The following is a 13,057-nucleotide window of genomic DNA, read 5'->3' on the forward strand; positions in this document are numbered from 1 at the left end:
TCACTTATGATGAAATGTCAGCTGCCATTCATATCATTGGTCCCCTACATGTGATGTGTCATTTTTTTCTTGTTGTTTTCAAGATTTTCTCTTTGTCTTTGTCTTTCAGCTATATGACTATGATGTGTCTAGGAATGGCTCTCTTCAAATTTATCTTTGGTATTTGTTGAGCTTCTTGGGTCTGTAAATGTTTTTCACTAAATTTGCAAAGATTTCAGCCATTATTTTTTCAAGTATTTTTTTCCTACCCTTTTCTCTCTTCCTTCTCCTTCTGGAAATCTAAATACATACCTGTTGGAATGTTTAATATCGTATTTTGAAGTATTTTCTGGAATATTTTCACTTTTTTTAGTGTTTTGTTTTGTTTTTCTTTTCATCCTCTGTTCTTTGGATTGGAAAATTTCTATTGTTCTATCTTTAAGGTCACTGATTCTTCTGCCATCTCAAATCTGTTGTTAAACTCATCCTGAGAATTTTTTATTCAATGATGGTAATGTCTAACCTTAGAATTTCTATTTTCTTTGTTCTTATGTTTTGCTTTCTCTGGTGTCATTCTCTATTTGTTTACTCATTTTTTATGTCTTTGCCTTCAATTACTTGAGCATCTTTAACTTTTTAAACATATTTTTATCTGTTTTTAAATTTTTGCTAAATGCAGCATCTGTAGCTTCTCACAATCAGTTTCTGCTGGTAACTTTATTATTTTCAGAGTACAGATCATAGTTTCCTATTTCTTTTTATGTTTAATGACTTTTGGTTGAAAATTCAACCCTGTAACATGTAATAGTTCTAGATTGTGTTCTCCTGAGGAGCTTTAATCTTTTCACTTTTAATATCTTATTTATCACCTTGATTCGAAATTTGAAATCTATCTTCTCTGTGGTATGTGTCTTCTTATGTTTATACATGACGACAAGATTATAGAAAATTCAGTGCAGCCAAGGAAAGATTCCATTGACCTGACTGATTGGTATCATTTTAACCAAACATCCCCATAATCCTTTCAAACGTTCACTGTGGCGAATAGTTTTCATCAAATGAACAAAACTTGAAAGAGATTATTAGGTTGTTTAGAAAAGGAAACTTTTAAAGAGATGGACATCATTTTATTAATTTTTCATTGTGCCTCTACCTCTTTAAAAATCAGATTGTCACTCAGATTATTATTGCTCAGTTTCAGACTTATTACATTTCAATATTGGAGGGGAATTGTATGACATTGGCGGCTTGTGTGCTCTAAGTGTCAGAGTTGGTGGAACATACACTTCTCTAAATAAAATATCTCCATTTTCAGGGAGGATTAAGCACCAGGAATGAAATGTGTCTCTCATACCTTCTTTATTACCCAAGAATTAATCTTACTCGGTGTGCAAGTATTCCAGACATTATGGAACAACTTCAGTTCATTGGTGTTAAGGAGATCTATAGGCCAGTCACGTAAGTACCAAATGGATTTCATAGTGGGGTAGTATACCTCAGAGAAGGACGGGATTCATTTTCATATTGGATTTATCACCACGTTATGGAATTCTTTTAAGTCTTATTCTCTTTGCTTATTTTTAGCTGGGGTGAGAGGTTAGCTTCCTGCTTGGTATGTCCAGGGTCCCTGAGACTCCCACCAGGTTCAGTGATTTTTCTAAGAGGACCTAAAGGAGTCGGGCTATTATTGTACTCATGGCTAATATTTATTACAGAGAAAGAATACAAAACAAAATTAACAAAAGGAAAAGGCACATGGACTAAGTCTAGAGAAAACACTAGAGTATGAAGGCCCCGATTTTAGATGTGATACCGAGGTTTTCATTTCAGTTTGTTTTTTTCTTTTCTTGTTTAGATACCAATCTTTTAAATTCTTGCATTTTAGTAAGAAAGCTACCTTTTTATGGATGTTAGCAGTTTATTGACCTAATATTTGTAAATGGTCTGTTTGGGCAGGTAAAATTATGTAATGCAGTGTTTCGAAAGGGAACTTTTTTTCTTTTTATTTCCTTTTTCTTTTAACTGTATAATGTCCCTCAAGTTATGGCAGTGTACCTTGTGCCACTGACTTTCCAAAGTGTACCAATTTTTTTTTTTTTACTGTGCTTCAAATAAATAGAAAAAATAGTTATTAAAAAAAAAAAGGGTGCCTGGGTGGCTCTATGTATAATTTTAATTAATTTGTTTTCACACAATTCCAAGTGGTAGAGTAGGACTTGCAATCCCAATTTTGTAGAAGAGGAAATGGAAACCAAGGGATTCAAAGACTATTTCATGTCAGAGGGTGTGTAATCAATGTGGGAGATAATGTTTGTTGTTTCTCTGATAGAGATGGAGATAGATAACTGCCTTTTTATCCAAAATAAATAATTACATATGCAAAGAAATAAAATGGTAATAACTATCAAAACAGTATATAAAATGTCATTCTAAAAACACTAGGATCTAGTCTTGTTTTTATTTTTATTTTTTTTCAAAGATTTCATTTATTTATTTGAGAGAGAGCACAAGCAGGGGGCAGGGGCCGAGGGAGAGGGAGATTCAGACTCCCCGCTGAGCACCACTCCCCCACCCCTGGGGCCACCCCCCAACTCGGGGCTCAATCCCAGGACCCCAAGATCATAACCTGAGCTGAAAGCAGATGCTTAACCCACTGCGCCACAGGTGTCCCTGTAGGCTTATTTTAAAAATATCAATATTGTTCCTATTAAGACTTAGTAGATTTTTGCCCCTTTAGAATTTTTTTTTAATATATTGACTAGAAACTTTTCCCTTTAAAGGGTTAATCTGAGAGTACTTTAAATGGACATTCAAAGCTCTTTGTTAAATAAGCTGATGATTCAAAATGCATTCTAGGGGCCAATTATTTTCTTTTGTGTTCAACCTGTGTAAGTCCTCTGAAAATGCTCCAGTCCCAAGTTCTAAGGAGCTCTGCTAGAGTCAGCACCTTTGGTCTCACCCAGGAAATACTGAAGTTGGGTTTTAAGAATTGCTTCCCAGAGCTAGACCAGTTTTGAGACATCATTGCCCACATAAAACCACTTAACTACATGGTTGAAATTTATTTATTCTTCAAAAGTACGAGTGAAAAGGAGCCTCTGTTGTAAAGTTCATGTTTAGGATTTATTTATTTTGGGGGGGGGTGATGAAGATTATTTATTTATTTATTTATTTGACAGACAGAGATCACAAGTCAGCAGAGAGCCAGGCAGAGAGAGAGGAGGAAGCAAGCTCCCTGCTGAGCAAAGAGCCCCATGTGGGGCTTGATCCCAGGACCCTGAGATCACGACCCAAGCCAAAGGCAGAGGCTTTAACTCACTGAGCCACCCAAGTGCCCTCATGTTTAGGCTTTAAATCAGACTTTCAAGTGAGTTCATCACACTGGCATAGATGCTATTAAAAGCCAGACCAACAAGGGACTGGCTAAAAGACCAGAAAGAGAAATGGCTTGGGTGACTTTTTTTTTTTTTTTTTCCTTCTGTTTTACTGAAAAGAATATTGTGAATTTGGTTTCAGGAGACCATATTCAAGGGAGTATCCTATAATGTATAACCCCTACTACCCTATTCCATGCCTTTCATGTAATGACCAGTTAGGTGCACTGTCTTGTTTTAAACGTCCTTTAACAATCCTAGGATTAGAGGAAGAGCTGGTAGAAAAGTAGAGATAGCTACATCCTGTCTCAGATCTGTCTGTTGAAGGGGTTGTGATTTCCCTCTGCCTCCTACAGATCTGGCAGGGCTTAAGGAAAAGCGGAAAGACTCCTAAAAGATCAGATAACAGACTAGATCACATGTTTAGATAAGTTCTGTATTCTCTGCCGCACCACACAATGACCCTTTCTCCATACCTCCAATGAGGCTTACGTGATGGAAAGCTTGATGTCATTTGTTCGATTCCTAGAAAAGAATCAAGGGACCTGTGTGTAATTTTTCTTTGTAAGAAAAATTCCTTCATGTTTATAGTGTGTAAAAATCTTTCACTCTTGTTATAAGGGCTTTAAGGAAGGCAGGAAGAAAAAAAAAAGTTTGAAAAAGAAGGCACAAGCAATCACCTCAAATTCTGTTAGAAATAAACAGTGCTGGGGGGTCTGGGTGGCTCAGTGGGTTAAGCCTCTGCCTTCGGCTCAGGTCATGATCTCAGGGTCCTGGGATCGAGCCCCACATTGGGCTCTCTGCTGAACAGGGAGCCTGCTTCCCTCTCTCTCTCTGCCTGCTGTTTTGCCTACTTGTGATCTCTGTCTGTCAAATAAATAAATAAAATGTTTTTTTAAAAAAAGAAATAAACAGTGCTAACATTAATTGAATGTTATTACAGAGATCTTTCTGTGGTGGTGTTGCTATAAAGATGAGTAAATGCTGTTATAAAGACTATAATTGTACTGTTTCAAATAACACATTAAATCATAATTTTGTTTAATTCATATAAAAACATGGGACTCCTGGGTGGCTCAGTCGGTTAAGCATCTGCCTTTGGCTTAGGTCAGGATCAGGATCCCGCGGTCCTGGGATCAAGCTCCGCATCGGGCTCCCTGCTCAGGGGAGACCCTGCTTCTCCCTCTCCCTCTGCTGCGCCCCCTGTTTGTGCTGACTGGCTTTCTCTGTCAAATAAATAAATACATGAATCTTTAAAAAATGTATATAAAAATATGAAGCTAAAAATGAACAGTTGTTGAATTTCAGATAAACATGGTTGCTTCTATTGTTTTTAACCATAAGAAGTAGTATTTTATAAAAAGGTCTCAATGTTGAGAATAGAGATTGTAGAAGGCATTAAAATATTGCACACATTTGTTTCACTACAGGTTTTGACTTCAAATCATGAAGGATGAGGACATTCATACTTTCACATTTCTCCCCCACATCCCTTTTCCATACCTCCAAACATTTATCACTTAGATTATAATTTTTGTATTTTCGTGTTTTTAAATTTTCCCCTTTATTTCTCAAACCAAATTCCCACAATATTTAATGCACCTTTTAGACTTTAATAGATTCAGCGGTAATCCTTAATCTTATAGGATTTCTACATTTCTGAGCTCTTTCATTTTATTCATCAGAATGTTATTTCCAAGTTGTTTCATCAAGAGGGGTTTCCAAGGGGCACCTGGGTGGCTCAGTTGTTAAGCATCTGCCTTCAGCACAGGTCATGATCCCAGAGTCCTGGGATGGCCCCGCACGGGGCTCTCTGCTCAGCAGGAAGCCTGCTTCTCCCTCTCCCACTCCCTCTGCTTGTGTTCCCTCTCTCTGTGTGTCTCTGTTAAATAATTAATAAAAATCTTTAAAAAAAGAAAAAGAAGGATTTCCAACTATTTTATGCCTTGTGTTTGTTTTTTGTTCGTTTGGTTTTTGTTTGTTGTTTTTATATTTGTGAATTTCTGCATTTATATCTGGACAGCATTTAGCTGGATATAACATTCTGGGGCCCTACCACTTTTTTCCTTTTGGGAGCTCTCTTTGGATGAATGGTAGTATTCTTCATCTACCTGTAGAATTTATAAGTTAAACTGAACATATTTTAGTGTTCAATGTCTGCATTAAATTTTCCTGAAACACAGGGTGCTCTTTCATTACATATATATTTTTTTTCAATTCAGAAAAAAATTTTTCTTATATTATATCTACAAAGTATTTTCTAATCTATTTGGAATTTTTCACAAGTGTTTTCTCATAATTTTTTGGGAGGGTTCTTCTGCTTCTTGCTTTTTTCTAATTTATTTGGTGCTAAATTTGTTTTAGCCTAAATTTATTTCCATTGGTCTGCTATTTCCCTTTTCATCTCATTCTGTTGTTTAAAATTTTTGTATGTGAGCTCTTGTTTAATTAAATGCATGCTCTTATTAAATAAACTTAGTACATGAAACACTTGTGGAATTCTCTCTGGTATAACTGGTTTATATTTTCTTCTAGAGTCAGCCTTTTCTGTCTCTTTTCATGAAACATGATATAATTTCTTCTTTCTCTATGTTTGCAGGCTTGTGATGTCATTTCTTGCTTATGCTGAGCTAATTCTGTCTAAAACGGCTCTTTGATCTGATAAAATATGGGTGAATTTTTGTCTACCTTCTGAGCAAATCTGACAGTAGCCCTCTGTCTTTGCACACCACAGTATGAGGTTTGGCTGACAGATTTTATGTACATACTTTACCATATTTTGGGGTAAAGGGTGTGGGGATAGGACATATAGAGGTGGGACTATATAGTCTGGGATTACAGAGGATGGGTTATTCCTTTCTCAGATATTCTTAAGAAAATCTACTGAAGAAGTTCTCTTTCTTTTAAGATTTTTTTTTAAAGGATTTATTTATTTTAGAGAGAGAGAGTGGGCAGGGGGAGTGGCACTGGGAGAGGGAGAGAGAGTCTTAAGCAGACTCTGTACTGAATACAGAGCCTGATGCAGGGCTTGATTTCATGACCCTGAGATTGTGACTTGAACTGAAACCAAGAGTCAGACCTCAACCTAGGGTGGCACCCAGGTGCCCCTTTAAAGATTTTATTTTTAAGTACTTTCTACCTGGGGCTCAACCTTTAAGTACTCAACCTGGGGCTCAGACTCAACCCAAAGATGAAGAATCACATGTTCCACCAACCGAACCAACCAGATATTCCCTGCCTCCCCCTTCCCCCTGAGGAGGTTTTCTAATTGGTTGGGACCAAGTCCCTTTCCAGGGGGTAATGTCCGAGGCTTTACATCATATGGTTAAACCTGTTGTGACCCAGAAGTTTCTCTTCCATCAGTGAGACAACTTTGCTGGGGGCTTCCCAACATTCCTCTAGTCTTGGAGTGTCGAAAGGATTAGGAGTTATACCTTGTCAGGTCAGATTTCCTGGCTTGCTTCTTCAACAATTAGATTATAAAGTGTATGACATGATACTGTCTTTTTTTTTTTTTCCCATTGACTGGTTGGTATGTTTTTATTTCTGTTTTACTCTTTGTTTGTTTGTTTGTTTGTTTAAGTCAAATATTTAAGGTAGAACTTACCTATGACAAAATGCACTCACTCTCAGATGCGTATACCTACTTACCCCCACCACGGACAAGATACAGAACATTTTCATCACCCCCACAAGTTCCCTTCTGCTATCTGGAGACAATCCCACCTCCCACACAAAGCCCCGGGAAGCTGCCAATCCACTTTCTAGCACTACGTTAGTCTGATCTTTTCTAGGTTTTATAAAAATGGGATCCTACAGTATGTACTCTTTCGTGCCTGGCTTCTTTGATTCAGAATGTTTTTGAGATTCATCTCTGCTGGTGTATCAGCCATCCACTCCTTTTTATTGTTGAGTCGTATTCCCTTATGTTCATCTCTTCCTCTATTAATCACTAGTTGAAAGACATTTGGATTGTGTCCAGTCTCTGGCGATCACGAAGGAACAGTGTTGTATTCGTTTCTGTACAGACATGTTTTCCGTTTTCTGGGCTAGCATGGACTGCTGGAATCACAGGATTTGTTTACCTCATACGACTCTCAGAGTACTTTCCAAAATGATGCTTCTTTTTTCATTCTTACCAGTAATGTATAAGAGCTCCTAAGATTTTACTTAAGTGTATGGAGTGGTATCTTATTGTGGTTTTATTTTCCATTTCTCTTATGACTAACAATGTTGATTCTCTTTTCACATGCTTATTGGTCATTTATATATGTTCCTTTTCAGTTGCTCAAATTTTTGTCCATTGTTGGGTTACTCATCTTCTTATTATTGTGTTGTAAGAGTTCTTTATATTTTTAAAGAGTTCTTTATACTTCAGATATAAGCTGTTTGTCAGATATATTTTTACGACTAATTTCTCCTAGTCTGTGAAGACTTTCATTTCCATTTTTAACAGTATTTTTTTGAAACCCGTTTTATCATTTTCTATTTATTTTTAACTTTGGACATCTTGTATAGGAAGTCTTTGCCTACCCAAGGTTTTGAAGATTTTTTTCCTGTCCCCCCCAACCCAAGGTTTACAGTACCAAGGTTTACAGTTCCCATTGAATTACCCCGAAATGTTTGTTGAAAGTAATTGGATCATATACTATTTCTGGACTCTGAATTTTGTCTTGCTGATGTTCATGCTTAGCCTTACTCTAATGTCACACTCTGTTATCATAGTTTTATAGTAAATCTTGAAATAAGACCATGTAAATGCCAAAACTTTGCCATTTGTTTCTTTTCCCAAAATTATTTCAGGTAGTCTAAGTTCATTTTACTTACCTATATATTCTTAAATGAACTTGTCAATTAGATTGAATTTACAAAGGGAAATTGCTCACCAATATTAAATCATGATGTTAATGAGTTTTTTTTTTCAGAATTCAAAATCTTTAATAACAACATGAGTTTGTTTTTATCAACTATGGTGATAGGTAAATAATACCTTCTTATTTATATTTGCATCTAGGTAGACATTTACACACTGTTCAGATGTAAAGAAATGAAACTGTTTTAATTTCTAAACCATTCCCAATATTCCTAACCAACTCTGAGTCCCCATGAGAGCAGGACTTGCTACTTCAAGGTTACTTGTTTCTGGTTTAAAGCTTAGTGTTTAAAGGAAAAATACACAGGGTAAATATTTACCTCTTTAGGACTTCTCTTTCCGTCTCTCCATTCCCTTTTCTCCAGGAGTAATCCGGAAATGTGGTACAGGATAGGCTGGAAGGGGTAGGAGGTTTGTTGGTGTGATGTCATTACAGATAGAGGTCTGGACAAAGTCAGCAGGAATGCAGAGGAGACAATAAGTATGAGTCCAGCTTCCATCTAAGAGAGAATCACCAGCCCCTGTCATTAGCCCTAGTCAGGCTGTTTCTGAACATGTGAATTTTTTCTACATCCTTTTCCATACACTTACAGTAAATTTACAAGTGTGTTTATATTACTTCTGTTATTTATGCTGTGAAATCTCAAAAAGAAAAGTACTAGTTTACTGATTTATTCAAGCAGCAAAACTTTTTAAAAGATTTCATCCATGTACAAATACACTATTCACTCTCTCCAGCAAGGCTGTGGAAAACGCACTGAGGTGAAGTTCCCTTAGCGCTTTAGTACGGATTCTAGTGCCACTTTGTGGTGTTTCTGGGCGTTACAGGTTGGTGATTTCCTTCAGGGGTTTCTCATTGGTTATGAAACTGATTTTCTTTTTCTTTTTTTAAAGATTTATTTATTTGACAGAGAGAGATCACAAGTAGGCAGAGAGAGAGAGAGGGGACGAATCAGGATCCCTGCTGAGCAGAGAGTCGGATGCTGGGCTTAATCCCAGGACCCTGAGATCATGACCTGAACCGAAAGCAGAGGCTTAACCCACTGAGCCACCCAGGCGCCCCCTGCTTTTCTTTTTTTAAAGATGTACACCTTATCTCTTTGAAAAGCAAATTTTATTTTTAATATTTGATTTTAAGACTTTTAAGAAAACCTCCCTGTAGCTTTCCACGATTTAAAAAGACACTGTAGGAGCACCTGGGTGGTTCAGTCTGTTAAGCCATGGATTCTTGGTTTCAGCTCAGGTCATGATCTTAGGGTGTTGGGATTGAGCCCTGCATTTGGCTCCCTACTCAGTTAAGAGTCTGCTTGTCCCTCTCCCCCTTCTTCTCTCCCTGCAACCCCCACTTGCTCACGTGCTCGCTCACTCTCAAATACATAAATATTTTTAAAAAAGAAATTTTGAAGATGAAATACGGTAAGTGTAAATTCCTCAAGGTGAGGTCAATCAATCGGTAATTCTTGGACCATCTTCTTGGGTTGTCACGGGTATCAAATACCTGCTGGTGACCCATGACAATCTCTGAGAAGATTCATGGACTAGTTCATGTAAATCTTTGAGGTTGGCCAACACTACCTAACAGTTTTCCTTTTTTCAGGAATCAATAACATAAAACTTACATTCATGAAAAATATCACTGGAGGAGTAGCTTTTCAAGCAGATTGTGTTATTCTTCTGTGATTTCTTCTTTCTTTCTTGGCCATTAATGTGTTTTTTGTTTTGTCTTGCTTTGTTTTAAACAGCAAGTGGAAGCAAGAGTTTATCTTCAGCAGAGTTTTTTTTTTTTTTCTCAGTAAAATTTGAAAAATGCTGGTTCAGTTTCATATTTTTTTAAATTTATTATCACTTAGGCAAGTCAAAACAGGGCAGCCCATAGGGGTCAGGCTTTTCAACTCTATGGAACTGAAATTTCCATGTCTTACAGTAACATCTCTTTATTACACCATTAGCGTTAAATTCTGTGGAACGGAACACGTACCAGGCATATTGTTGTTAAGGAGAGCCAAAACAAATAAGCAAAGGATTGTGAGACTGGGGGAAGCTTTCTGGGTCAAAATTATTTGTCTAGAGTAGTACCCATCTGCTACTAAAATAAGGAATTCCATTTTTTCCAAAGACTCCTTACTCGGTCCCTGTATATCTTCTGGAATTGCTGATGAGTCAATCAATCCTTTGTATTAGGTTTTCTGTGTGTGTAAAATGGACAAGTATGAGGTCTATCTTAGAATGTTGAAAAGTAAGGGAGACATGTTTAATGCTTTTGTTCTGAATATGACTGATTGTGGTTATTTTAAATTCAGGACCTGGCCTTTCATTATCAAAAGCCCCAAGCAGTATAAAAACCTTTCTTTCATGGATGCAATGAATAAGTTTAAATGGGCTAAAAAGGAAGGTCTTTCCTTCAACAAGCTTGTCCTTAGCTTGCCAGTGAACGTGAGATGCTCCAAGACAGACAATGCAGAGTGGTCGGTAAGCCCTACTTTGTTTTCATCTTTGAAGAAACTAGACGTCACATTTTACCTAATCCCCAACAGGTTAAATCTAAGGATCAGACAAATATCCATAAATCCAGTGTTTCAGTTGTCTTTTGATATGTCTGATAATTTATAAGTTCAGTCGCTGCTTGGGTTGCTGAGAAATCCTGATTTTACCCTCTACAAAGAGGGAGATTGACTGATCAACTAAGGTCGGAATGAAGCAGGAATAGGATGGAATGAGAGCTTCAAAAAGCAAGAGAGCTGAGTTTGTATCTCTCCTTCCCAAAGGCACATGTGGCTCTCTGCCCCACCCCCCTCCGCATCCCTAAGGCTCCGAGTCCCCTGATGGTTGACTCCTTGGGCAACCCGCTTCCACCCATTGCTTTCACCCTGAGCAAGACCTCTTCCGTCACTGCCATTGTCTACTGTTTGGTTTTTCAGATTCAAGGGATGACAGCGCTACCTCCCCACGTGGAAAGACCGTATAAAGCAGAGCCTTTGGTGTGTGGAGCCTCTTCTTCCTCTTCCGTGCACAGAAATCGCTCTTTTGAGCTTCTCGTGGGCTTCATGGCACTCAGTAGCTTGCTGCACAGCACACGCTTATGGTCATCATTCTGTGCCTGGGGACGATGTTTCCTGTGATCCGAGCGTGTGGGTTAAAGACACTGTGGGCACGAAGAGAGAGCATGAGGCATGTGGAGAACTTCGGTCACACACTCCCTTCCTCTCTGCATCCATCCTTCCCCGTCTACCTGAGAGATGTTGACTGGGTTCTCTCCTTTTGCTCAGATGTGTCTGGTCACATGTATCTGCTGCCAATAAAGCAAAACTAGACTGACTTAACACAACCTTTTTAACAATTTGGACAAAGTCAGGTGGAAGAGTTCTTTATTTCCTTCCATGTTTCATTTTATTTAAAGACTCATTATCATTATTTTACTTTTTCTTTGGTGATATGGCTTCCAGATTCCTTTCTTAAAATGCTTTCATCTTAAAAATGTGAAAGAAAGTACGTTCTGTTCCACGTTTCATCCTCTTTATTGTTCTTTGGGTGTGACTTCCCCAGTGTAACAATGGTCCATTCTTTCCCTCAGTGTTAATCCAGCTCTGCCCTTTCTGTGAAAACCCGATGGACCCCTGACCTCAGTGCGTTTCACGGATACCCATTCTAGCCTCTTGGTTTATCTGGGTCGACTAGTACTCCCGAACTACCCCAAACCCATCTTAAAATAATTTCTTTTTCCTTCCCCACCCAGCATTGGCCAGGTGAGTTTTTTTCTTGAGCTCTGTTACCCTCTAAAAAGAAAGAAGCTACGGGAAACACAGAAATGGTATATAATGGTTGTAGGCTGAGGAGAAAACATAGCTGGCTGCAGACCCTGTGCTGTGAGGGGTCCTTCATGAGGTTCCAGGTCAAAGGCCCAGTAATTCGAGCCAGGCTAGGAGGGTGTGGGGTCCCTGTAGGACCTCACTGACCACATTGGGTGTCACGCGTGAGGCATCCTGGCTCAATTTGAGTCATAGTTGCTATGGTAGATTTATTTTTATATTAACTAATAAACTAACTTTCCTTAGTAAAGTCATCACCAATGGAAAATCGTGTTTAGGTTCCCTTTGTGTAGTTCAGCCAAATCTCATTGTATGTCCTTTCCTCATTTCTTAAGCTAAGTCTGTTTGGATCATATTAATAAACTAAATAAAATTAAATGTTTGTGTGGTATCTTGTACACTCCTTGAGGGAAGCAAGAGATTCCATACTGATGTATCCAGTCAAATGGATTAAGAATGTTGCGTTTTTGTATTCCATTTGGAAGCCCTTTCTCTCTTGCAAACAGTGTCTTCAATACAAACTATATCGTCTTTTAAATATATACTGTATTTGGGAGGGTTTCCTTCATGGGCTCTCAGAATTTATCCACCTAATGAAATGTGTGTAATATTTATGAGGCGTATTTCATGGTTAACTTTACTTGTTTTTATTTCATAACTGGTATATCAAATTCTATGATTTTCCATCTAAATATTTGTATAAGAAACACGATAATCCCAAACACTTCCCAGTTGAGACTTCATGTTTATTTTTACTTCAGACTGTCTGAATTTGAGATGTCAACTAAACCAATTTCCTTTGGAAATTATGGAATAATATATTTGTTTTCATTGTTCATTGTGAGAAAGGTGAATATACAGGCTAGAAAGGGATACAAGGATTTTAGAAGTTTGCATTGGTGGATTCAGGGAATCTCCTTTTTCAGTTGATGTAACTAAGAATAAAGCTGACATTCTTCTTCTCTTAGGAATTCTTATGAATGTATAATTGTGAGGCATTGACTCTATATTTGAAATTAGGATAG

The 13,057-nt window shown here is 37.7% G+C and overlaps 1 protein-coding gene across 1 annotated transcript in view; it reads left to right on the forward strand.

The window, feature by feature from the left end:
* The window catches only part of MOXD1 (monooxygenase DBH like 1), an 88,257-nt gene extending 75,847 nt beyond the window's left edge, over positions 1-12,410 (forward strand). Inside the window, exons 10-12 of the mRNA XM_044248732.1 lie at positions 1,295-1,437; positions 10,527-10,695; positions 11,145-12,410. Coding sequence (XP_044104667.1) covers positions 1,295-1,437; positions 10,527-10,695; positions 11,145-11,345 — 513 coding nt within the window. The 3' untranslated portion in view covers positions 11,346-12,410. The remainder of the gene's footprint in view (positions 1-1,294; positions 1,438-10,526; positions 10,696-11,144) is intronic.
* Positions 12,411-13,057: the final 647 nt, after the last annotated feature.

The sequence above is a fragment of the Neovison vison genome, chromosome 1 (assembly GCF_020171115.1).
Source record: "Neovison vison isolate M4711 chromosome 1, ASM_NN_V1, whole genome shotgun sequence".
In the NCBI taxonomy this organism is placed as follows: Eukaryota; Metazoa; Chordata; class Mammalia; order Carnivora; family Mustelidae; genus Neogale; species Neogale vison.